This window comes from Dendrobates tinctorius, unplaced genomic scaffold, assembly GCF_039654945.1.
Source record: "Dendrobates tinctorius isolate UK_male_01 unplaced genomic scaffold, ASM3965494v1 ptg000154l, whole genome shotgun sequence".
NCBI lineage: Eukaryota > Metazoa > Chordata > Amphibia > Anura > Dendrobatidae > Dendrobates > Dendrobates tinctorius.
In genome coordinates, this window is record NW_027361821.1 from 18,559,912 (window position 1) to 18,587,805 (window position 27,894).

General features: G+C 43.7%; 1 protein-coding gene across 1 annotated transcript in view; it reads left to right on the top strand.

Moving 5' to 3' along the window:
- COL4A5 (collagen type IV alpha 5 chain) overlaps positions 1–27,894 on the top strand; it is a 358,955-nt gene that overhangs the window by 158,411 nt on the left and 172,650 nt on the right. Inside the window, exons 10-19 of the mRNA XM_073547642.1 lie at positions 9,469–9,531; positions 10,122–10,157; positions 10,249–10,290; positions 10,431–10,526; positions 13,073–13,126; positions 19,575–19,631; positions 19,832–19,876; positions 20,788–20,841; positions 23,746–23,787; positions 25,225–25,351. Of these exons, the coding sequence (XP_073403743.1) occupies positions 9,469–9,531; positions 10,122–10,157; positions 10,249–10,290; positions 10,431–10,526; positions 13,073–13,126; positions 19,575–19,631; positions 19,832–19,876; positions 20,788–20,841; positions 23,746–23,787; positions 25,225–25,351 (616 nt within the window). The remainder of the gene's footprint in view (positions 1–9,468; positions 9,532–10,121; positions 10,158–10,248; positions 10,291–10,430; positions 10,527–13,072; positions 13,127–19,574; positions 19,632–19,831; positions 19,877–20,787; positions 20,842–23,745; positions 23,788–25,224; positions 25,352–27,894) is intronic.

Below are 27,894 nucleotides of genomic sequence, written 5' to 3' on the forward strand. Positions count from 1 at the left end.
GGGCAGGGACGGCTCGCCTGCTGAAATAAAAGCGGCTGGGCACGTTGTATTGGGGGACTGCCAATGCCATTAAGTCCCGGAAGGTGTCAGTGTCCACCAGCCTGAATGACAGCATTTCAACTGCCAGAAGTTTGGCAATGCCAGCATTCAGAGACTGTGCTCGGGGATGGTTTGCCGAGTAAGGGCGCCTTTTATCCCATGCCTGTGCTACCGATGGCTGTGATGGATGGGAACGTGCTGTTATGGGTGGAATCTGACAGGGTCTCCGGACAACAGTGGCAGAGGTTCTTCCTTGGCGATCCTGTGAGGAAGCCGAACCAGCAGTGTGTGAGCTGGAGGAAGAGGGCCCAACACGAACTGAAGAGGTGGTAGGTGGTGCTGTACGTTGGCCTACGTCTTCAGGGTGTCTCTGCAACTCCAACTCGTGCTTGGTGCGCACATGTTTCCACATATTTGTGGTATTGAGGTTGCTGACATTTCTCCCTCTTTTGACTCTCTGATGACACAGCTTGCATTTGACAAAGCAAATGTCATCTGCAACTGTGTCAAAAAAGGACCACGCACTGCAACTCTTGTGAGCGCCCGGTTTGCCTTTGGAAGGAGGAATGCTCCTAACGGGTGCCGAAGTGGAGGGTACAGGCAACCAAGTCTTCCCCCTCCCTCTGCCTCCTGTTTTGGCCGGTAGGGGAATCTCTTCCTCCGAGCTGCTCCCACCACCTTCCTGTTGCTCACGCCATGATGGGTCAAGGACCTCATCATCTTCCCTCCCCTCTTCAAACAGCTGCTTCTCCGGGGTTGTCTCGCCAGCACCGTACGCACCAGAAAGTGGCAACTGAGTCTCGTCATCATCTGATGCGTACTGAGGTGTGCTGACCATAGGCACTGGCCCACTCGCCTCTTCAGATTCAGAGGGACAAAGAAGTTGCGCATCACTGCATACTCCCTCTTCTTCACATTCAGGAATGCTGCTTGGCTGGCCCCCTCTTTCCAAGCCAACAGATTCCGAGAACAGAAGTAGAGACTGTGATGGCTCCTGTCCATGTCTCTCTGACTGCCTGGGCACTTTGGCAGGTGGTGAAGAGACAGATGGTTGCTCTTCGGTGCTCTGACCCTGAGAGGATGCGGAAGTAATTGAAGTCGATGCGTTAGCTGCCATCCATCCGACAACGGCTTCAATTTGTTCCTCCCGCAGCAGTGGGGTACGTTGAGGTCCTACAAAGCTGCGCATAAAGGACTGTTGCCTGCTAAAACTGGGGGATGCTGATCCACTGGTGCCCGCAGCAGGCCCAGAATCCCCACGTCCTCTACCTGTAGAATCCCCACGTCCTCTCCCTGCAGAATCCCCACGTCCTCTCCCTGCTGAAACTCCACGCCCACGCCCCCGCGCCTTACTCCCTGCCTTCTTCATCTTGCAAGACTGCTTAAGATAGGCAAAAAAGTACAAAGGGGGGCCTTAGTGTGCTTATTCCTGAACAGCTGGTTACAGGTACAAGAAACACTAATTTTATGAAGTGTGTGTGTGTGGACTAGACTTTAATAGGAGCTGATGTGGCCTACACAAGTTCAAAATGTAGTGTTTGGTGAACTTTTTATGTGGTTTCTTTGTTTGAAACAAACTCAAAGTATGAGAACAAAGAATTGAAACTGATAGTATCACCAACTTTTTGGAGCTATTACAATGCAGGCAGGTAACCTACAATGCAAAAGATGAGGCTCCCAAAAAATTGGGTAATACTAATCTGGCTGCGCCGGCAGGGCACAAGCCAGAAAAAAAGGCTCCTCTATCTACTCCTATATAGTGTTTGCAACCAACCAATGTTGATGGATACGGATGGATGCACACTAATAGGAGAAGAAAAAATGAGCTGCACTCAAAGACAAATATGTGTGAGGCAGTGACGCACGTTGAGCGTCCTACAACCAGACGTAGCTGCAGGACACTCTACTCAGCGTGAGCTGCACTCACACACAGTCAGAGACCTCTCAGACAGCCGTCAACAGTGCAGCTAAGTGGGCACTGGCACTGACAGGCTGCAGAAAGGCTCCGCTGTGTACTCCTATATAGTGTTTGCAACCACCGTAGATGGAGACGGATGGATGCACACTAATAGAAGAAAAAATGAGCTGCACTCAAATAAAAATATGTGTGAGGCAGTGACGCACGCTGAGCGTCCTACAGCCAGACGTAGCTGCAGGACACACTACTCAGCGTGAGCTGCACTCACACACAGTCAGAGACCTCTCAGACAGCCGTGAACAGTGCAGCAAAGTGGACACTAGCACTGAAAGGCTGCAGAAAGGCTCCGCTGTCTACTACTAGTGTTTGCAACCAACGTATATGGATACGGATGGAAGCACACTAGATTGAAATTATTTAAAAAATGCAGCTCAAAAAATAAAAGATGTATGAGGCAGCAGTGATCACACTGGGTGGCCTACAGCCTGACGTGGCTGCAGGACCCACTCCACAGCGTGAGCTGCACTCACACAGCCCTTGCAGACAGCTGTGAACACTGCTGCTAGGGCAAAGAAGGCTACAGTGGTGGTTTATGTAGCCTGGGTAAAGCACTAGATGTTTGGTGGAATCGCTATTTCTAACTGTCCCTCACAGTCTTCTACAGCAGCCTGTCCCTAACTGAATTCACAGCAGAGTGACCAGAAATGGCGGCTGCGGTGGCTTTTATAGTGCATCATGACATCATTTCGGCAGCCAATCACAGCCATGCCAATAGTTAACATGCCTACATGCCTAACAGGATGTGCCCACACTTCGGAGGATTCCCATTGGCTTAATCAAAGCAAGCAGGCTCATAGCATGATGGGAACTTCCTATTCCGATTCCGATCCCGGAATCCGATATGAAAAAAGTATCGGAATTAAGTATCGGAATTCCGATACCGCTAATATCGGCCGATACCCGATACTTGCGGTATCGGAATGCTCAACACTAGTCTTGTGGCAAAAAATGGTACCAATAAAAACATCAACTCATTCTGCAAAAAACAAGCCCTAACATGACTTTAACGGCAGAAATATGGAAAAAATTATAGCTCTCAAAATATGGTAATGCAAATACTAGATTTTGTAAAAAAAAAGTGTCTTTCAGTGTGTGTGACAGCAGCCAAACATAGAAACCCAATATAAATCTGGTATCGCTGTAATCGCACCGACCCGAAGGATAAAGTCGTCTAATCGCTTATACTGCACAAGGAAATGCGTAAAAAGTAAATAAAACCACTTATTCACCTACTTTTGACTTGTTCATTTTGATTCCCAAATATCGTTTTAAGGCTCAGCTCACATTTATCCTGCGCTCTGTGCTGAGTGCTTACACCGTGGTTTGGGCGTAAATCTATGAAATACGTGATTCAGCCAGAACCCCCGATGAAAGATTCCCTATAATGAGGCAGATGGAGTCACTGTGAATACCGTCTGGCCTGTGTTACGGCAATGTCCGTCTTTTTAGGCATACATAAAAATGTGGTTCGCCAGTTTTGTACACATGTGAAAAGAAACACACCACTGAACAGAGTCCAGATTTCATCCTGAGTAACTCTGCTGCCTCATTATCATGAATAGTTCCTTCAGGGTTTCATCTGAATCACATCATTCAGAGATTTCGATCCCAGATGTAAATGCTCAATGTAGTGCACAGGATAAATGTGATCCAAAATGTTATGTAAAATGTTCCCTATAAAAGCTTCACCTCAATGAACAAAAAATGCCCCCACACTCAGGTCAGTCATATGTTAAAACGGAAATATAGGAGCTTCCACGATAGCACAAAAGCTCTGGAAAAGTGATATGGCTCCTCGTCCGCCAAACGAAATCCTACGAATTCTGCACTCCCAAATCCAAATGCACCACTAACTTCTCAGCCCCACAGTGTGCCTAAACCACCTTTAGTGTCCACGTATTTCGCATTTCTGTAGTGATGAGAGCCCGCCTAATTTTCGAAGGCATGACTCCAAAAGCATGAGCTGGGCGCTACAATGTACTGGACACAATGAACTGGGCAGTACAATGGCAGATTTGCAGTTTTCACTCAGCAACATCCAATGCTGCTTGTTTCTGGAAAACACCCATAGAGTAAAAATCATCATTACACCTGTAGGTAAATTCCCTTTGGTGTCACTTGAGGAGGGATTCTGCTCTTCTAGCACTTAGGGGCTCTGTATATGAAGTCTGCAAACTATTCTAGGAAAATCTGCGCTCCAGGAGGCAAATAACGCTCTGTAACTCCCGAGTCTCACCATGTGGCTAAGCAGTACTGTACAGCCATATATGGGGTATTTCTACGTTCAACAGAAATTGTGTGACAAATTTTGGTGACATTTTTACTTATTTCCCCATTTGAAGGTGTAAAATCTTGGGCTAAAACAACATTTTTGTGCTTAAAATGTAGTTATTTTTTCTTCTTTGCCCAATGGTATAAAATTCTGTGACACACCCGTGATGTCAATATAATCACTACACCCCTAAATGAATTCATTGAGAGGTGTAGATTATAAAATGGAATCACTTATGGGAAGTTCAGCTGTTCTGGCACTTCAGGGGTTCTCCCAGTAGGTCATAACACCCGCAAACCATAAGGCCGGGGTCACACTAGCGATTAAATCGGACGAATGCAATGCGATAAGAAATCGCATTGCATTCGTCCCAATGTTATTCTATGGGGCAGCTCCCATCATGCGATTTTTGATCGGATCCGATCCTCGGACTGAGACAATCGCAGCATGCTGCGATTGTCACCGATTTTCGGATCGGATTCGACAATGCAAGTCTATGGGGGCGAGAAAAAATGGGACTACAAACGGACCAGATGTGTGACTTGCGATAAAATCGCACCCGGTGTCCTTTAGCAAAAGCCGGCAATTCTTCCAATACAGTAAAATCAAGCTGACCGGTTAAATAAAGAAAGAATGATTAGATCTAGACACACACACATATATATATATATATATATATATATATATATATATATACATACATACATATTTTATACATGTCATAGAGACACATTTATGCATATATTTCGAATTCATACAGTTCTTCATAGCAGAATAGCCGCAGAAACATTTGCTGGCTTTTGTATAATCATTCTCCTGCCCGACGTGAAATGACACATGGTTTACATATAGTTAACCATTTCATTTCATTTTTTTTTGTTATGTCTATCACTATTAATTAGATGAGGGTTTGTGGGTAAAATTTTGGCGTTGTAGGGGTTAATTTAAGGGGTTAATTCGTTGTATTAAATTGCAGGGAGTCCCCGTAATTTAATACAACGAATTAACCCCTTAAATTAACCCCTACAACTCCAAAATTTTACCTACAAACCCTCATCTAATTAATAGTGATAGACATAACAAAAAAAACATGAAATGAAATGGTTAACTATATGTAAACCATGTGTCATTTCACGTCGGGCAGGAGAATGATTATACAAAAGCCGGCAAATGTTTCTGCGGCTATTCTGCTATGAAGAGCTGTATGAATTTGAAATATATGTATAAATGTGTCTCTATGACATGTATAAAATATATATATATATATATATATATATATATATATATTTAATGTGTCTAGATCTATTCATTCTTTGCGTGGGGAAACCTGTCATTGGGCTCCATTATATGTCCATTTAGCTATCCTGCGAGAAAATCTCGCCAGATGGATGTCAAACGGATCCTTACATGCGATTAAAATCGCATCAATGAAGAAAAATCGCATCAAAAACGGATCACTGGTTAAGATACCTTTGTGCGATTTCGGACCGTTAAAATGGGACCGATTTTTTATTCGTTGTGTGTGACTCCAGCCTAACAATATAAACTGCACTAAATTACGCGATCCTTCCCTCAGGACTTTTGCACTGGGCCTCAAAAGTAGGTATTCGCGTACTGAGAAATTGCACAACAAACTGAGAGGTCGATTTTTTCCTAGTAGCTCTCATAAAAATAAAAAAAGTTTAAGCTAAAATAACTTTTTAGCTGTAAAAATGTAATTATTCTTTCTTCACCATCGAATGGTATAAATTTCTGTGAGGCACATGTGTCAACTTGCACACTGCCCCTCTAGAGGAATTCATTAAAAGCTGTAGTTTTTAAAATGTTGTCACTTATGGGGGGTTTCTGCTGTCCTGCCACTTCAGGGGCTGTGCCAATGTGATACAGTCATATGTTAAAGTTTGGGCACCCCTATTAATGTTAACCTTTTTTCTTTATAACAATTTTGGTTTTTGCAACAGCTATTTCAGTTTCATATATCTAATAATTGATGGACTCAGTTATATTTCTGGATTCAAATGAGGTTTACTGTACTAACAGAAAATGTGCAATCTGCATTTAAACAAAATTTGACCGGTGGAAAAGTATGGGCACCCTCATCATTTTCTTGATTTGAACACTCGTAACTACTTTTTACTGACTTCCTGAAGCACTAAATTGGTTTTGTAACCTCATTGAGCTTTGAACTTCATAGCCAGGTGTATCAAATCATGAGAAAAGGTATTTAAGGTGGCCACTTGCAAGTAGTTCTCCTATTTGATTCTCCTATGAAGAGTGGCATCATGGGCTCCTCAAAACAACTCTCAAATGATGTGAAAACAAAGATTATTCAACATAGCTTTTCAGGGGAAGGATACAAAAAGTTGTCTCAGAGATTTAACCTGTCAGTTTCCACTGTGAGGAACATAGTAAGGAAATGGAAGAACACAGGTACAGTTCTTGTTAAGCCCAGAAGTGGCAGGCCAAGAAAAATATCAGAAAGGCAGAGAAGAAGAATGGTGACAACAGTCAAGGACAATCCACAGACCACCTCCAAAGACCTGCAGCATCATCTTGCTGCAGATGGTGTCACTGTGCATCGGTCAACAATACAGCGCACTTTGCACAAGGAGAAGCTGTATGGGAGAGTGATGCGAAAGAAGCCGTTTCTGCAAGCACGCCACAAACAGTCGCCTGAGGTATGCAAAAGCACATTTGGATAAGCCAGTTACATTTTGGAAGAAGGTCCTGTGGACTGATGAAACAAAGATTGAGTTGTTTGGTCATTCAAAAAGGCGTTATGCATGAAGGCTAAAAAACACAGCATTCCAAGAAAAACACTTGCTACCCACAGTAAAATTTGGTGGAGGTTCCATCATGCTTTGGGGCTGTGTGGCCAATGCCGGCACCAGGAATCTTGTTAAAGTTGAGGGTCGCATTGATTCAACTCAGTATCAGCAGATTCTTGACAATAATGAGCAAGAATCAGTGACGAAGTTGAAGTTACGCAGGGGATGGATATTTCAGCAAGACAATGATCCAAAACACCGCTCCAAATCTACTCAAGCATTCATGCAGAGGAACAATTACAATGTTCTGGAATGGCCATCCTAGTCCCCAGACCTGAATATCATTGAACATCTGTGGGATGATTTGAAGCGGGCTGTCCATGCTTGGCGACCATCAAACTTAACTGAACTGGAATTGTTTTGTAAACAGGAATGGTCACAAATACCTTCATCCAGGATCCAGGAACTCATTAATAGCAGCAGGAAGCGACTAGAGGCTGTTATTTTTGCAAAAGGAGGATCTACGAAATATTAATGTCACTTTTATGTTGAGGTGCCCATACTTTTGTACCGGTCAAATTTTGTTAAAATGCAGATTGCACATTTTCTGTTAGTACAATAAACCTCATTTGAATCCAGAAATATAACTGAGTCAATCAGTTATTAGATATATGAAACTGAAATAGCTGTTGCAAAAACCAAAATTGTTATAAAGAAAAAAGGTTAACATTAATAGGGGTGCCCAAACTTTAACATATGACTGTATGGCACCCTCAAATCTTTCCAGCAACCTGACTCCAGTATGGCATTTCTTACCTTCTGAGGGATCTAGTTTGCAAAATGGGGTCAATTTTGAGGAGTTTAATGATTTCAACAAATTTTGTGTTCAAAAAGTCAAATGGTGCTCTTTCCCTTCCGACCCCTGCCATGCGCCTGAACAGTAGTTTTTCCCCACATATGGCGTATCCGCGTACTCAGGATAAATTGAACATTAAATTATATAGTGCAATTTTTTTTTCTATTTTCATGGCCCCACGTTATAAATTTCTGTGAAACAGTTGGGGGTTCAAGGTGCTTACCACACATCTAGATAAGTTCCTTGAGGGGTCTAGTTTACAAAATGGGGTCACTTATGGGGGGTTTCCACTGTTTAGGTACATCAGGGGTTCTGCAAACGTGACATGGCATCCGCTCTTGATGCCAGCCAATTTTGTGTTCAAAACAGCAAGCGGTGCTCCTTCCCTTCTGTTCCCTTCTGTATGTTCAAACAGTACTTCCCCCCACACATGGGGTATCACCGCGCTCAGGAGAAATTGCACAACACATTTTTGGTTCAATTTTCTCCTGTTGTCCTTGTGAAAATAAATAAAATTGGGTATAAAGTAAAATTTTGTTGAAAAAAAATTAAATATTCATTTTTAACCTTCCACATTGCTTCAGTTCCTATGAAGCACCTGAAGGGTTAATAAACTTCTTGAATGTGGTTTTGAGGGGTGCAGTGTTTAGAATGGTGTCACTTTTTGGGTATTGTCTGTCATATGGACCCCTCAAAGTGACTTCAAATGTGATGTAGTCCGTAAACAAAATGGTTTTGTATATTTAAAATGAGAAATCACTGGTCATCTTTTAACCCTTATAACTTCCTAAAAAAAAACCAAAAAAAAACCCAGTTATGTGTTAAGCATTGTGCTGATGTAAAGTAAACATGTGGGAAATGTTATATATTAACTATTTTGTGCAACATAACTCTCTGGTTTAAAGGCATAAAAATGAAAAGTTTCAAAATTACAAAATGTTCTCCAAATTTCCAATTTCCAATTTTTTCACAAATAAATGCAAGTCATACCGAACAAATTTTTACCACTCTCATGAAGTTCAGTATGTCATGAAAATGCAGAATCAGAATCAGTGGGATCCATCTAAGCGTTCCAGAGTTATTACCTCATAATTGGCCAGTTGTTAGAATTGTAAAATTTGGCCTGGTCATGAAGGTGAAAACAGGCTTGGTGGCTGAATGGCTTAAAGAGCTTGAAATGAGTTGGATACAGTCCTAGGAGACCTCATAGTATCACGCACATCTTTTCAGGGTAATTGAAGTGTATGTGATTTTCCGCAAAGCTAATTCCTGGGAAAAATTTCAGTGAAGCTGATGAACTTGAATTTCAAAAGATTCGCTAGTCTCTTCTAGTAATCTTTCATATGTCATCCTTCCTATAAACATGACTTGGATTTGGTACGCTCTAATGCGTGCTTCAAGAATCATATGGTACAGTAAAATGCCATTAATGTGTTAATGCTGTTAACAGATTACAAGGAACATAATAAGACAAGTAGAGACTTGCAGAAACGATCTATGATGAGAGTTATGGTTACTGCGCTCCCTATAAAATGCTGTCTGTATTTCTATACAGGGTCTACTTGGTTCACAAGGAGTTCAGGGTCCAGTTGGGCGTCCCGGACCTGCAGGGTTACCGGTACAGTATGATTAGTGGAGTCAATAAAAATCACTTGCTTTGCTTAGCCATAACGCTTAGACTTGTTTCAGTGTAAGCTGCGGCACATCAAAAATACTGAAAAATGTGAAAAAAAATACAGAAACTCTGATACATTAAGGTTCTAATATATGTTCGTTCTTGTGTGTGAATGGTTAGTACAAGTATATATTTTCTAGCATTATTCCATGTACCATTTTCCCTTGCACAATATTTTTCTGCATGGTGAATACAGTTTTGAGTTTTCCATTATGGGATATTCCTACTATATGTTGTTAAAAAGATGTTCAGAAATAATTTTACCATGTAAAATTGATAAAAAGACATTTTTAAAATCATTAATTATTGAACACATACAGGTCTTTTTTTCTGAGTCACGACATCATAACTTACACATTTAGATTTCTTTACCTCCTCTTTCATTTTATCCAAACTTTTGACGTTTAATAGATCTATTTGTTCTCGCAAGTAAATAGATAATACCTTGAAAAAAGTAGGCTAATATAATTTTTCATGGTAGGCATGTCATTTGGTGTAGAGTAATGTTTATTATGTTTTTTTTTTTTTTTCAGGGACCTCCTGGTTCACCTGGATTTCCAGGAGCAAAGGTGGGAACCGTCCAGTTTCCTTTTAAGTAGCTGTCTATTTTTCATAGTATGTACATGGTGTTACTTACAATTTTTAATTTGATTTCACTAGGGTAACATGGGCTTAAATTTCCAAGGATCCAAAGGAGAAAAGGTATGTAAGCCAGTATGTTGTGCTACTTCTGCAGGATGCTTTACGTTTTTGTTTTCCTTTTTGTGTTAGAAATTTTAAGCCCTGAAATGTAGTCAACATCTATACCTACATACTAGTACTATAATAACATTGTTTCTTAGGGTGACCCAGGTCTTCAAGGACCCCCCGGCCCTCCAGGCCAATCAACGGAACAAACCCAACCAAAAGGCGAAAGTGAAGTCCTAAAAGGAGAGAAGGTTGGCATACAAATAATTGCATAACAATTGTAAGATCCTTTCATTTGACATTTGGTGTCTGAACATAGACAAGTATATGTGAGTATATGTGATCACACACTGTCTGGTCACAGTTACAGGAGGAAGGCTTGTATAGACATCTGTATGCTCATACTCCATATTCACTAATAAATGTGACTGTGAGCACTGTATTTGGTGGAGGAGAGAGCTGATGGCTGCCTGCTCCGGCATTCAGCATGTGCGTCTAAGACTGCACGCAGCAGGTGCGATGATGACACTAGATCGCACACTAGCTTACACTATAATACAGTGTAAGAAAGATGCACATTTTCCCTTCAACCAACTGTTCATGTACCACAGAATTTCTATTAAAGAGGAGAAAAGGCAAACATCCACAGAGAAGTTCTGTGGTACACACCCAGTCGGTTGAAAAGAAGATTAGCATCTTTATTACTCTGTTATTTTACATGTATTAATGCATTTGTGGACCAATTTTGTTAAAGTAGAAAACTCACTTTAACCCATTGAGAAACATTATCCTTTATTGGTTATCATTTATTGATAGGATAAGGCATATCTTAGTGATTGCTGGGTATTTAACCACTGAGACTCCCTGAATGGAGCTGAGACCGAGCATGCGTAATTCTGCTCTATTCCTATGGAATAGTCAAAGATACACTTGGTTAGCTGCACCTCCGCTCTATTCATTCTCTATGTGACTGCCAGAGATAGCAGAGCTGTACTCGGCTGTATTCAGGAGTCCCATAAAGAATAAATATAGCAGTGATGCACATGCTTTACCTCTTCTGTATTCAGGGAGGTTTCTGCAGAGCACCATTCTCAGGATTGCAGGGGTCTCAGTGGTCAGATGCTCAATAATCAATAGTGTTATTACATATCCTTTCAATAGGAGAAAAGTAAAAAATTTGGCAAAAATCCGTTATGTGTCATATTTTGTAAAATCATATCTAATATATTATAGAGAACCTGTCAGGCGATCCCACAGGCAGCATGAATCGGTAGCGGCCCCCCCAAATTGCAAATATCTGTTTAGTCCCCTTTCAAACGTATACGTATGTATGTATGTATGTATGTGAAAAAATGGTACTGGTGTCATCAGTATTTTCCATCAGTGTGAAATCCATGTGTCCATGTTTACCATCAGTATTTTTCTGGTACGGTTAAATAAAGAATGAAATTATGAAGCTTTTCCTATACATTGCAATGTTAAACACGTACAGCGTGTGCTGTACGTGTTTTACACTGACCCATAGACTTGTATTGGCCCCTCTCCTCCGTGCCGCTGGTACAGACGTGTCTCCGTGTGATTCACACAGACACACGGTCCATGTGAAAACACAGACATGTGCTCAGCAGCATAGGTTATAATAGGTACAATAAAAAAATGGATGCCACATATACTGCAGATACAGACAATTGAAGGGTGTCTAAAACAGGAGTCAGAAAAGTGGAGACTAGTCATGGGGAAGGTCCATGCCATCTTCTTCCTTCCCCACTCCGCACACATACTGTAGGAGGAGACCTGTAAGCTAAACAGAGTCATGTTGCCTGTGGAATCACCTGACAGGTTCCCTTTTAAAGGGAATCTGTCACCCCTTTTTTGAGATATCATATAATGATGTCATTCAATTGTGTGTCACATAAGGATTCTCTCAGTACTTTTGCTTCCCCCTAACCCCGCACCTTTCATGCATAAATACCTTTTTTAAATCGGTTCAGATGTATCTAGACTGCCGCTGTCCGGTCAGATGGGCGGAGCTTATTCAACTGCTCCACCCCTCCCTGTCTTGCTCTGCGCAAGAAGAAATGCATAGTGCAAGACAGGGAGGGGGAGCAGGTGAATAAGCCCCGCCCGTCAGACCGGACAGCGGCAGTTTACATACATCTGAACCGATATAAAAAAGGTTTTTATGCATGAAAGGTGCGGGGTCAGGGGGAAGCAAAAGTACTAAGAGAATCCTTATGTGACACACAATTGAATGATATCATTATATGATATCTCAAAAAAATGGTGACAGATTCCCTTTAAAAGTATTAATTTGCCTCAGAACAGCAACTTCAGTCATCTACTTAGTAATATATGGGCGTTTTATTTGTACAACATGCAGTGTTTAGGGATGATCCAGATATGATTTAGGATGCTGTTTTTTTTTTTTTTCAAGCTGCAGCATGCCAGATCCTTTTTGTGTTTTTTTTTTTGTTTGTGGTCCTATTTTTTCACTGACCTCAATGCATAGAAAAAATGCAGGTGCCTGATGCAAAATTTATGCCAAAAATTTCAATAACAGTATGCACCCTTGTAATGCGTACCCTACGGTAGGTTGTGCTGTCTGATTCAGAGCTTCTCTGGTGATCTGGATAGAAGTTTCTTACTTGTTGGCACTTAATTACTATCCCACAATGTTTTAATGTTTTATCTTGATTTTCCTGTAAACTGTCTCTGTGCTTTGTGACTAGGAAAAGTCCCATGAATAATGTATATGGTAGGTCGTATTTTTATGACATTTTCTGTCCTTTTTCTCTAGGGCTCAAAAGGTCAACAAGGATTTTCTGGACCCCCCGGTCCTCCAGGTCCTCCTGTAAGTAACTTGGAGTGTCTGACTTGGAAACACAAATATCTATTATAAGTTCCTATAAAAGTTATTTCAAAACATTTTCATGCTACAAAAAGATAACATATGGGTATGTTCATAATGAGGTTATTTGAGGTGTTTTTGGAGCAGAAACTGAGTGGAATCTCTCCAAGTTCTCCTCAAAAACTGAAAACACCTCGAAAACTTGGGGCTTAATTCATCGTTTGTGGTTTCTTTTAATTCACTTTTTTTCCTGTGGTTTTCGCTGATGTTTTAGGTGGCAAACTCATCCAACCTTTTGCAACTTTTTAGCAAAAAAAAAAAAAAAAATCGCACTTTTCCCTTCACCCATGACAGCACCACATGAGAGAGGGATCCGCCCCGCCAGGACAGGAACCTACTGAAACATAAGGGGCGGCACCTCTCCCCCGCTTCAGTTGGGTTCCTGTCCTGGAAAGGAATCCCTCTGACAGCGGTGGTGCCTGTCAGGATGAAAGACCCAGGGCCGTCCCGGCGTGTAGAGTCCGCAGGGCTGTCTTACCTGCGACGCCGGCCGTCGGCAGCTGGTAGCGCAGTCCCCGGGGTTTTGCCTGATTTGGGCCCCGGGTTCGTGTGGGCACGTCCTGATGTCCTCCCTTCGGAGGTTCCTCCACGTGCCGCCCTCCCCCTGCGCGCGCCCGTCCTTCGCCTGCATGCAGGGGAAGCCGGGGGCGGAGACCGGCGTCTGACGTCAGCGGCGCAGAGGATTCTGGGAGCGCGACCGCTGACGTCATCAGGACGCGACGGTCATGGCGCCGGGCGCGGCGCCGGCCAGGCGGCTGGCGGTCGCGGGGGGGAGGGGTAATGAGGGGCTCACTCACCGATAAAAGAGGGAGCAGAAGCGGCTGCAGGGGTGACAATGGCGTCTCAGGAGGATCGCTCACCGTCCCCATTGTCTCTGCCCCCATCGCAAGCTTCTGGTCGCAAGAGCCGCTCGAGCGGCAAAAGCAGCAGCCGTCCAAGTCACCGATCGAGGGATTCCTCGAGGTCAAAAGAGCGCAGAGCGCATGCTCCTTCGCAGCCTCAGAGCCCGGTACCGGTCTTTCCTGGGTGGTGAGTGATCTCCGTGAAAGTTAGACAACATTATAATAGGCCTTCCTATGTCTTTTTTTTTTTCTCTCCTTCCCTTTACTTAGAGAGGCAAAAAAGCTATAAGTAAAAAGAAAAACAGAGAATGTGCAATATGCCGCAGCCCTTTAGCGAAAGATTGCCAAAAGGACTTATGTGCCAGCTGTATCCAGCGGACTATGGCTGAAGAGGTGCCGAGCCTGGCAACAAACCTCAGATCCATAATAAAATCTGAGGTACAGGGCTCGCTTAAAAAATTATTAAAAAAGAAGAGCAAGAGTAGGAAAGCCTCCCCGAGTTCCTCGTCAGGCTCCTCTTCTTCAGAGTATCAAGCGGAGCACGGGTCATCTTCATCCTCAGACAGTGATACGGGGGGCAGACCTTGCTTTCCAGTAGAAGATACGGACGCTCTCCTTAAAGCCATCAGGTCCACTATGGGCCTGCAGGAGGAGAAGATAGAGAGATCGCTGGAGGATGTAATGTTTGGCGGCCTGCAAGAAAGGAAGAAGCGTACCTTTCCGGTCAATGACAAGGTTCAGGCCCTAATCGAGAGAGTGTGGAAGAAACCGGAGAGGTCAGGTAGCCTTCCCTCCTTTTCAAAGCGAAGATACCCCTTTGAGGCTAAGGACACGGACGTCTGGGACAAAGTCCCAAAGATTGACGCGGCAGTGTCTAGATCTTCTAAGAAGTCGGCCCTGCCCCTGGAGGATTCAGGGGTTTTGAGAGACCCCTTGGATAAAAAAGCGGACTCATACCTAAGGCACACTTGGGAGGCAGCGGCAGGGGGTCTGAAACCAGCAATAGCCGGCACCTGTACAGCCCGGTCATTAATGGTCTGGTTGCAACAACTTGAAGAAAAATTAGTCTCCAAAGTACCAAGAGAAAAAATATTAGGAGAAATGTACCGGCTACACGGAGCTGCCGCCTTCTTGGCTGACACCTCCGCCGACTCAATGAGGTTAACGGCAAGAGCAGCGGGGCTATCGAACGCCGCAAGACGGGCGTTATGGCTCAAAGGCTGCCCTGGGGACATTCAATCTAAAGCAAAATTATGCTCGTTACCATGTGATGGGCAGTTCCTGTTTGGAAAAAACCTGGATGACATCCTGGAGAAAGCCGGTGATAAAAAGAAGGGCTTCCCCAGATTCATGGGTGATCAAAGAAGACCGCCCTTTCGGAGGGGAAGGTTCAATCGAGGCCGTCCCCCGGGAGAGCGGAAAAGGTGGGACGACAAGAGGAAAAAAGAACCAGGGTTCATGTTTGGGGGAACTTCCTCAACCGCCAAAAAATCCCCGCAATGACACCAGCCCTCCTGTGGGGGGGAAGATTGAGGTTCTTTTCCCAAGAATGGGAGAAAATATCGGCCAACAATTGGATTCTGAACATTATAAAGAATGGCCTAAAAATCCCCTTCTTCCAGCATCCAAGAGCTTCATTTGTGGTAACCCCCATCAGGAAGGAACCAGGAGAGCAGTTAGCCATAGAGACAGAAATCTTAGGACTGTTGGAGAAACGAGTTCTGATAGAGGTCCCAAAAGATCAAGAGAGAAGGGGGTTCTATTCTCCCCTCTTCCTAATAAAAAAACCCGATCTTTCATTCAGAACAATAATAAATCTCAGGCGCCTCAATCAATGGATCATGAACCAAACATTCATAATGGAATCAGTGACTTCGGCCATAAAGCTGTTACACCACAACTGCTTCATGGCCGTAATAGATTTGAAGGATGCCTATTACCATATCCCGATGCACCAAGAATACCAGAAATACCTGAGGGTAGCCCTATACATCCAGGGCGACCTCAGGCATTTTCAATTTACAGCTCTTCCGTTCGGCATCTCCATAGCGCCAAGGATTTTTACAAAAGTAATAGCAGAAATGACAGCTTTCCTTCGAATCCACAATGTGATTATGGTGCCTTACTTGGACGATTTTCTGGTCATTGGCAATTCAGAACATCACTGCGCACATCAGGTAGACAAGATAACAGAGACCCTGCAAAAACTGGGTTGGATGGTAAACTTAAAAAAATCAAAACTTCAACCCCTAAGGAAACAGACATTTCTAGGTTTTGTCTTGGACTCCGACCGACAAGTTTGTCTCTTGCCAGAGAAAAAACTAGAGAAGGTGAGAGAAATGACTCTTACGGCAATACAGCATCCTCACATGACCCTAAGAAGGGCAATGTCCCTGTTGGGCACGCTAACAGCCTGTATCCCGGCGGTCAACTGGGCACAGTTTCATACCCGACAACTGCAGGTGGAAATCTTGTCATCCCAGAAACGATTAAAAGGGTATTTAGAAGGGAAGCTGGAACTTTCCGAAAGGGGGAAAAAATTCTCTCACCTGGTGGCTAGACGGCACAAATTTAGCAGGGGGGACTTTGTGGCACAGGCCCGTGTCCGATGTAATATTGACAGACGCAAGCTCCTCGGGATGGGGGGCACACCTGAGAGAACATATAGCCCAAGGGTCCTGGAGTCATATAGAGCAGAAGGCTTCCTCCAACTTAAGAGAGTTGAGAGCGATAAACAGAGCCCTAGATACATTCATTCCCATGTTACAGGGCCAAAACGTCCGAATTATGTCAGACAACAGGGTGGCAGTGGCGTATGTCAACCACCAGGGAGGGACAAGGTCAAACTCCCTAATGGACGAAGCCAAAAGAATCTTCCTCAAGGCAGAACACCTAACCTCCCTGAAGGCCCTACATATCAAAGGGACAGAAAATGTTCAAGCCGACTTTCTAAGCCGCAACAAGTTAAAACAGGGAGAGTGGGCCTTAAATCGTGTAATATTCCAGAGGATAGTACAGTTATGGGGACAGCCGGTAATCGACCTCTTTGCCACCAAAAGCAACCGGCAAGTGAAGAGGTTCTGCTCATTGAACCCAGGGGAAAACCCGTGGGCAGTAGATGCTCTACAAATCCCGTGGTCGTTCAAACTGGGCTATGCCTTTCCCCCAGTAGCGTTAATCCCGGCAGTGATAAAAAAGATAAGAGACGAGCAAGCCAGAGTAATCCTCATAGGCCCGTTCTGGCCAAAAAGGCCGTGGTTTTCACTACTACAAATGATGTCTCTCTCGGACCCGTGGGTACTGCCAGAAATTCCAGATTTATTAGCTCAGGGGCCGATATTCCACAAACAAGTCAAGGGACTCCATCTGACGGCGTGGAATTTGAGAGGGCACTTTTGAGAGATAAAGGGTTTTCCCCGGGATTGGTGACTACTCTAATGAAAAGTAGAAAACCAATAACAACCAACATATATGGCAGGACGTGGAAGAAATTCCTACAATTCCTGGGAAAACCGTTAGGTCAAGAACCTCCAATCGAGTCCATCTTGGAGTTCTTGCAGGCAGGCCTAGAGCTAGGCCTGGCGGTAAATACCCTCAAAGTACAGGTTTCAGCGCTGGGGGCATTATACAATTGCAATATAGCGGCAAACAGATGGGTAGCCAGGTTTATAAAATCTTGCCACAGATCTAGGCCAATTTCCTTACCGAAAATAGCTCCATGGGATCTAAATCTGGTACTGGAATCCCTTACGAAGGAGCCGTTTGAACCCATACAGCAGATTTCAACTAAAAATCTCACCCTAAAAACCATCATTCTGGTAGCTCTAACGTCGGCACGTAGGGTTAGTGACTTGCAGGCCCTTTCAGTCAACCCGCCATATACACAGATATACCAGGATAGGGTGGTTATGAGAACAGACCCTGCTTACTTGCCGAAAGTAGTAACTAACTTTCACCGAAACCAAGAAATTGTCCTCCCTTCCTTTTGCGAGAATCCGAAAAACCCAGGGGAGGAAAAGTTTCATAGCCTAGACGTTAAAAGAGCCTTAGTAGAGTATATGTCTATAACCAGCCAGTGGAGGAGGTCCCAGTCCCTATTTGTAGCCTTCCAGGGTGCTAGGAAAGGTTATGGAGTGTCAAAGGGGACTATTGCCCGATGGATTAGGGAGGCCATTAGTGTAGCCTATTCGGTTAGTGGCGTCCCGGTTCCTGACGGCATCAAGGCTCATTCCACCAGAGCCGTGGCGACCTCCTGGGCTGAGAAAGCAGAGGTATCAATAGAGCAAATTTGTAAGGCCGCTACCTGGGCCTCACCCTCAACTTTCTTTAGACACTATAGACTAAATCTATCCTCCGCGGCTGACTTGACCTTTGGTAGAAGGGTGCTGCAAGCGGTGGTCCCTCCCTAAGGTGTTCGAAGTCTCCAGAATCTCTCATGTGGTGCTGTCATGGGTGAAGGGAAAACCACCATGGTTACTTACCGGTAGCCGGTTTTTCCGGAACCCATGACAGCACTCGTATATTTCCCCCCCTTTTCACCGTTTGGGTGTGCACAATAGTCGGGTGTTTTTGTGTGATGTGTTGGATAAATATGTAACTAACCGGGAAGTCCTCTCAAATGCTCTGTAATCCAACTGAAGCAGGGGAGAGGTGCCGCCCCTTATGTTTCAGTAGGTTCCTGTCCTGGCGGGGCGGATCCCTCTCTCATGTGGTGCTGTCATGGGTTCCGGAAAAACCGGCTACCGGTAAGTAACCATGGTGGTTTTGGCACCACACGAGAAATCTTACACGAGTCCCTCCCATAAGGAGTGCTATAGCTTGTCATAAATTAGAAAGCTGAGGTGTTGTGCCAATACCCTGCCGCATCATGCCAAAGGTCCACCTTGATTTGCCAATTTTAGTGGAGCTGGGAGAAACTGGTGTACAACCACAAAAAGTTGCAACATTTTTGCACAACTTCGTGTTGCAACCAAATTTTGTTACTTTATAATGCAGTCTATGCCAGAATTCTAGCATAATTGCTTTTAGGAACCTCAGGGTGCACATGTTCCTGAGGTTATAAGGGTATGTGCCCAAGATCCGGAGTTGCTGCGGGTTTGACAATGTGTACTTATGCAGCGTCAAACCCGTTGCGGCCAGATGTTACAGCATAGTGGATGGAATCCCATACCCACTGTGTGTCCACAGATTCCTGTGGATCACCCTCGTACACTGACATGCGGCGCATCTTTCCAGACCGCAGCATGTCAATTTCTTTTGCGGAGACTAGAGAAATTTCACCAATAGAATGTATTGGACACGGTGAATCCACACGGTTCAGTGAACGCATGCAGATTTATCTGCGTTCAATAGAAGGCAGCGCTTTGGTCCCAGCCATCATGCACTGCGTCCAAAGCGCTGCTTCTTCCGTATCGTGGGTACGCGGCCTTAGAGGTTTTATTTATAGTAATGTTTTATGTGTACATAGATCATCAATATACAATAAAACTATTAAAATAATACTTTGTTATTCATGTAATTTAGATTGATATTAAAAAAAATTGTTTTAGGGTCCTTCTGGAGGTATGAAGGGACAAAAAGGAGAACCAGGAGAATTAGGAAAAATAGTAAGTATTTCCACCCATAATTGAACAAGTAAAACTCCTTTACTTATGCCCTATTAGGTTTCATAGTTTCATAGACATAAAGAGAAGGGCTCAATGTTATTAGCAGCTGTTTTATACATGTTGTGGTCCTATTAGGGACCATTCCTGTACCAAACTGTTTTTTTTTCAGAAATTGTTTTCACTCTCTAATTGTGTAATAGGGCAAGCCGGGTAAAGAAGGAAGGAATGGATTTCCTGGTATTGAGGTTAGTATCAATTATAATATAAAAACCTCAGTGGCGCTCAAGTATATATAGGGACTCCAGCAGCAAAAGCAGAAAGACACCAGTCACCATAGATGTCAAAGGGAAAGTCTGTATAGATAAATGAATTACTATTGCGCTTAGAGTCACTGGTATCTATTGTCTTACTCAAATGAATTTGAAAAAAAAAAAAAAAAATCAAAGTCCAGAGTACAATAAAAGAACCAGGTTTGGACAGAGAACAACAATAAGTAACACTAAAAAAGTCATATATAAGTCATATATATCCCTTTGGATGCTTAATGCCAATTGTAGAGCAAGAAACCAAGATTACCTTGTAAAGCAGTACGGGTTAACAGCCTCAGAGGGGGAGGGCGGGCTCAGTCTCACAAGTGAACGCTGATTCTTTGTTTGGAGATCCCAAAAGTCCTTCTGTAAGTAATAACACTCCTCCGGTGGGTTGCTGATTAAATGCTTCTTGCTTAAGAACTGCAGTAATCCTGTTAGTGATGCTACCCCGGCCGGTGGCAGCAGTCGCTCTAATGGCAGGCTGTATGGGAAAACACACTGAACTAGGTGCCTGAACTTCACACTATGCTCGTCAGCACAGGACCTGTGTGAAGTCAGAGACACGTGATACACTGGGCTGCAGCCTAGAGATTGCAATGAGGACCAAAAAGCTATCCTTGCAATGAGGACCAAAAAGCTATCCTTGCAATGAGGACCAAAAAGCTATCTGGACTTTGATTTTATTTTTTTTTCTCTTCAAATTCATTTGAGTAAGACAATAGATACCAGTGACTCTAAGCGCAGTAGTAATTCATTTATCTATATAGTATCAATTATATCCAAGTACGGTAAGTATTTTCTATGTAATAGAACAAAAACAAATGTACAATTTTTTTTTATTTCAGGGTGCTCCTGGTGAACGAGGTTTTCCAGGAAATTCAGGCAGAGATGGTGAGAAAGTAAGTGTATGTTCGAACTTCACTTTGAATATATTTTTTTTAATTTTTGACAGGCACTTTAATTGCCTACAGATAGGTGGAGGATCCTGTATGTGCACACAGAGGGGGGTATGGACTCAATAGAAAGTGCTTCGTAACTGTGGACCTCTGTCTCCTGATCTGTTCAGGGATCTATTGAGGGATCAGAGGAGTGTAAGGATTTGGTGCCACCCTAACTATGTGTAGGTAATTAAAGTGTCTGCTCAATATTAAATTAACATTAAAAGGTTAGAAGAATATTTAGAATTGAGAGTCCTCAGTGGTTGATACCTTTTAATGGCTAACTGAAAAGATGGTAACAAATTGCAAGCTTTCGAGACTACTCAGGTCTCTTCATCAGTCTAGACTAATACAACATCTGTATAAATATGTGATTCTTCAGACTATTGAGAAGGTGGCATTGTTCCGGGAAAAAAAGCAGGCTTTCTTTGTCTCATTTTTATCAACCCATTTAAAGGGAATCTGTCACCCCATTTTAGCCCTATAAGATGCGGCCACCACCATCAGGGGCTTATCTACAGCATTCTGCAATGCTGTAGATAAGCCCCCCCCTCCCCGATGTAACCTGAAAAATAAGAAAAACAAGTCAGATTATACTCACCAGGGGGTGCGGTGGGTGTCACGGTCCGGCGCATCCCATCTTCATACGATGGCCTCCTCCTTCTTACTTCTGCCTCGGCTCCTGCGCAGGCATACTTTATCTGCCTTGTTGAGGGCAGAGTTAGGTACCGCAGTGCACAGGCACCGGCCGGGAAAGGTCAGAGAGGTCCGGCACCTGCACACTGCAGTACTTTACTCTGCCCTCAACAGGGCAGATAAAGTACGCCTGTGCAGGAGCCGCGGCAGAAGTAAGAAGGAGGATGTCATCGTATGAAGTTGGGAGGCGCCGGACGGAACCGCGACATCCATCGGACCGGACCGGACGCCTGGGTGAATATAATCTAACTCTTTTTTTCTTATCTTTCAAGTTACATCGGGAGCTTATTTACAGCATCGCGGAATGCTGTAGATAAGCCCCTGATATCGGTGGCCGCAGCTTATAGGGCTAAAATGGGATGACATATTCCCTGTAAAGCAGATCTGAGAATATATTTCTGTTCTCTTTAAGGCCAGTATAACCGCTACGCTTTTAGCTCAAGTGGTGTAAAAAATATTGAAAGAATCTAGTGGATTAATTGTGATGTAGCGAATTAAAGGGCATCTGGCAGTAGGATCAACCCTCCTAAGACGTCTATATGGGCATGTAGGGCATAGGAAGCTGAATAAAATGATACCTTGATATTGATGATCCAATGTCTTATTCCAGAAAAATCCACATTTTTCTAATATGTAAATGAGCTATTAAGATCTATGGGCCGGACATAGATCTCTCCGAGACTCTGCCTCCAGAGATTATTATAAATTAGTAATAGCATTATCTGTGTGAGACATGTAATGACTGAAAGTCTGCTCTCCTGATCTACATGTCTTACACTGGTAACGCCATCTTTCTTTTACAATAATCTCTGGAGGCAGATTCTCTGGGAGATCTATGTCTGGCCCATAAATCTTAGCAGCTCATTTACATACAAGAAAAAGGTGGATTTATCTGGAATAAGACATTGGATCGCAGATATAAAGGTACAATTTTATTCAGCTTCCTATGCCCTACATGCCCATATAGGCAGATTGTTTATGAAGGGTGATCCTACTGACAGATTCTCTTTAATGAACGGAAAGTTCCTCTTCCTGCCCCTCTCAGCAGTACTGGCGACTTGCCTTGAATCTGCTTATATTGCTCAGATACTGCTGGCATAGGAAAGAGGAGTACTCAACTTATACACTGAAATGTCAAGGTATGCTGACAGATCCACTTTGAATTTTGTGGACCCGATTCATGAAACAATTTGCTCCAGAAATCTGGGGCAAGACTGTTTTAAATGTCACAGAATGTTTGTGCTACTAACTTTTGCACATTAGAGAATAGTGAGAGGAGGCGTGATCAAGCACTGCCTGCTATATTCATCATATCTATAATAATAAATGCCCTAAGCAACTTCCGGTTGTAACAACTTCCGTCCAGTTGTAACCGGTGACGTCACCGCACACCTCTTTCCATGTTAACCCTCAACACACACACTCCACTCACCTTTCACCATCTCCACTCACGTCCACTCACTCTTTCACTCCACATACAACCCTTTCTCTCACTCCGTCTCTCATACTCACGCCGTCATCGCCGCTGATCCACGATCCCCGACATCTTCTTCCGCCGGCGCCATCCTGGATCCAGACGTCCTCCACGCCGGCGACATGTTCTTGCGGCAACGCCATTTTGGATCGGCGAAATCCCACGATAGTCAAGATGGCGTCGCCGCAAGAACATGTCGCCGGCGAGGACGACGTCGGGATCCAAAATGGCGTCGGCGAAAACTCGCGAGATTTCGCCGACGCCATTTTGGATCCCGACGTTGTCCACGCCGGCGACATGTTCTTCCGGCGACGCCATCTTGACTATCGCGGGATTTCACGATACTCAAGATGGCGTCGCCGCAAGAACATGTCGCCAGCGTGGACAACGTCTGGATCCAGGATGGCGCCGGCGGAAGAAGATGTCGGGGATCGTGGAGCAGCGGCGATGACGGCGTGAGTATGAGAGACGGAGTGAGAGAAGGGGTCGTATGTGGAGTGAAAGAGTGAGTGGAGATGGTGAAAGGTGAGAGGAGTGTGTGTTGAGGAGTGTGTGTGTTGAGGGTTAACATGGCAAGAGGTGTGATGCTATTGCATCCTCCCGATGAGTCAACTGCTTTATTTTGCTTGGTATTAAATTCTGACACTTGAAAATGTTTAATTTATTTTTTATAATTCAGTGAGTTTTATTTTCAGGGTCAAAAAGGTGAACGTGGATTTCCTGGACCTCCTGGGCAGGTATGATCATTTATGCATTTTCTGGTTATGTCATGGAATAATAAATTCAGTATCCATATTTGGAAATCACCATGCCCTTATTGTAATTTAGATGCATCCAACAAATAAAATATCACTTTAATTCTGTGTATAGACCATCAGCAAGTAACAGGTTAATTAAAAGGCTCATTCAGACTAGTCTATGTGCTGTTGATGTCCGCCACTGGCAACACACGGAAAGCACAGAGACCCATTATAGTCAGTGGACATGGACAATTTTCCATATGGACTGTTACAATTTCCATTCCCTCAATGCAACATCTTTTCTTCTTTTTCGTCAGAGCGTACTGACTGACATAAACGTAGTTTAGCTGAGCTTCAATGTGAACCGTAAGACAAACTTTTTTCAAAATCAGTAGTTCAAGAGATTGTAAGATGCTTTGTAATACATTTTATTAGCTAAATCTGCTTTTTCTCACTTTATGAGCCACATCTCCCCCTCACCCCTGCCACCCAAAATCACCATGTCTCTGAAAATACACCTCAACTGTCACAAGATAGGCTGCCAGCACAATGAGGTGTCAGGTTACTCATCCTTCATGGAGAGGGAAATAGGGAAAATTAGAGAGGAGCACAGTGAGAAAACATATGGTGGGAGACACAGAAAGATTGTGCTGAGCTTTACAAGAAGTCATTTATTTCACTCCAGAACTGGATTCACCACTGCCCTAATCAGTGCTACTGCATGCTTTCCTCCATTTTGCTGTTGCGTCTCCCTGTATGCCAACTAAGGAATGAAGAGCAGCAATACATCTCTGTATATTTCATGTATGGGAGACATCATAGGAGCTTGTCTCCTCCCACTAGCTCACAGTGGATTGTAAACTAGAAATAGTGTTATTTCTCATGTACACACAATCTGGCTTTTGGGCAGCACTGTGGTTCAGTGGTTAGCACTGCAGTCTTGAAGTGCTTGAGTCCTGGGTTCAAATCCCACCAAGGACAACATCTGCAAGGAGTTTGTGTGTTCTCCCTGTGTTTGTGTGGGTTTCCTCCCATTACTCCAAAGACATACTGATAGGAAATATAGATTGTGAGCCCCATCGGAGACAGTGATGATGATGTGTGCAAACTGGAATGCGCTGCAGAATATGTTAGCGCTATATAATATGTAGCGCTATATAAAAATAAAGATTATTATTATGAAAAGTTTCTTGAAAGTACAGTTAACCTTTCAAGCACTTTCAACCTCTTTCGCTGATATAAGATTCTATAGTTTGCTTAGTAAAATGTATTTATTATAGGACTTTGACAAGACAGTTTTCGCATCCATAGAGTAAAATGGCTCTAAGTTGGAGCTTCATTTTTTTTTTTTACTAATAAAGGAAAAATTCTTAATTATTCTTGTTTTGGACTAAGCAGCTGCAATGAAAACTTTGCATTTATTTTTTTCTATAGATAATTTCTGGGCCAGACCAAACAATTGGACCAAAAGGAAACACTGGACCTCCAGGATTAATTGGAAGTAAAGGAGAGCGTGGTTATCCAGGTTTACAAGGTCCACCTGGATTTCCAGGACCACCAGGTGAGGTTATGACAGATGATTGTATAATTTACCATACAGGTTGTATTAAAAATCAGGTGAAAAGGTAGGTAGATATAAAAAATGGTGCCATGTCTAGAATGAAAACATATATTTAAAAATTAGCCAGCGGTTTTCTGAAAAGATACTAAGTACGTTCCCTATGAGAGCAGCTATTAGTGATCCATTGGGAACTAGAAGTTGTGACTGTCATGAGCTATTCTGGAAGTAATACCTACAAGGCACAGTAGTATTGCTGCAAAGTTAGGCAGAAAACCACTAGTAACATTTGGTAAGAGAAGTAGCTCTTACACTAATAAGATTTTGGGTACTCACCGTAAAATCTGTTTCTCGGAGCCTTCATTGGGGGACACAGGAAACCATGGGTGTATGCTGTTGCCACTAGGAGGTTGACACTATGCAAAATAAGAGGTAGCTCCTCGCCAGCAGTATATACCTACCAACTGGCAAAAGGCTGCTCAGTTAGTAAGAAAGCAGTAGGAGAAGCCGAGAACATAACAACGCAAATTTAACAGATAACAAAAAACAAGGGCGGGTGCTGTGTCCCCTAATGAAGGCTCCGAGAAACAGATTTTACAATGAGTACCCAAAATCTTGTTTTCTCTCTCACTTCATTGGGGGACGCAGGAAACCATGGGACGTCCTAAAGCAGTCCCAAGGGTGGGAAGAAGTATCATATCCTCAGGGCCAAGCTCAGGTCACTGCGGGTTGCAGGACCATTCTACCAAGGTTCGCATGTGATGAAGCATGAGTGTGAACATTGTAGAACTTGGTAAATATGTGAATGGAAGCCCATGTAGCAGCTTTGCAGAGCTGTGAGGCCTGCGCCTGATGGCGAACTTCCCAAGAGGCCCTTACCGAACATGTGGAGTGTGCCATTATCCTCCGTGAACATGTTGTACATCTGAGACGGTAAGTTTCTAGAACAGTGGAAAGGAGTCATCAAGCAATGGTAGACCTGGACACAGGGAGACCTTCTCGTAGACCCTGATGATGATGAACAGAGAATATGAGTGCCGGAAAGGCTCAGTCCTGAACAGGTAAGCACGTAGACCTCTCACAAGGTCCAGTTTGTTAGAGACCGCTCTCGGTGAGAGTGAGACATGCAATAAGTACGATGTCCCTGAAAAACTGGGAACCACCTTAAGAAGAAAGGACGGAACCGGACGTAGGACCCCCTTGTCCTGGTGAAAAACCAGGTAAGGAGAGCTACTCAAAAGCACAGCTAGCTCTGGAACCCAACTACTGGGGAGACAGGGACCAGGAAGATGCCCTTCCAGGAGAGCAACATGAAAAGCTCAAAAGGAGACTCTTGTAGGACTTTGAGCACTAGATTAATATCCCAGGAGGGTCGGTAGGGGGGAAACAGAGTGAGTGGCTCCTTGATGAATGACTTATGCTGTCGGCGAACAATCAGCTTCCCTGAAAAAGAATAGAAAGGACAGAAACTTGTCTCCTAATAGAAGCAGGGGACCGTCCGGAATTCAGAGCCGACTGTAGAAAAGACAAAATGGATGTGAAGTGAAAAAAAACAGATCCACCAGTTGAGTCTCGCACCAGCGAAAAAAATGCCTTCTATGTACGATGGTTCTGTGGTACATGTGAAAGGATGAAGTCTTCCTTGCTTTGATCATGGTGTGTACTACCTGATCTGAGAACCCAGCCGACTTCAAAACTGCGGCTTCAACAGCCATGTCCGTTAAGTTGAGCGACGGAGAAACTGGTGAAAGAGGGGTCCCTGCAACAGAAGTTTCAGGAGATCCAGAAGTCTCCACGGTTTATCCACCAGAAAGTTGATCAACTCTGTGCACCAGGGACTTCATGGTCAATCTGTAGTGATGAGTATGACGGATACTCCTTCCGCTTTTATCTTTTTGATTACTATGGGAATCATTGATAGGGGTGGAAACAGGTATGGAAGGGAGACCTGTGTCCAGGGTATTGCTAGTACATCGGATCCAAACTCTAGAAGGTCACGAGATTGGGACACAAACTGAGGAACCTTGTGGTTGAATCTGGACACCATGATGTCGACACCCGCGGTCCTTCATCTGAGACAGATCCTGTAAAAAACTGACGGATTCAGCGACCATTCGCCTGCGGTGCGACCCTCTCAGCTAAGAATCCAAAATAATGAATAGGAACAGCATCTCATCCGGGTGAAAAAACATATAGATGTTTATTTAGCCATGACAAAAGGCATTTTCGTCATGGCTAAATAAACATCTATATGTTTTTTCACCTGGATGAGATGCTGTTCCTCTTCATTATTTTGGATTCTATGATGTCCAACTGGGTCTTTGGACTTTGAATGTGCCTCTCCTAGATCCAGAAGTTGCTGTCGGCCATTCTCTCTTCCCTCTCAGCTAAGAAGTCTGCCGCCCAATTTTTAACTCCTAGGATGTGCACCATGGAAATTGCTGGGACATTATGTTCAGCCCAAGACAGGATCCAAGCGAACTCTGACATTGTTGCCCAACTTAAAGTTCCCCCTTGATGATTGCCATAGGCCACAGCCGTGGTGT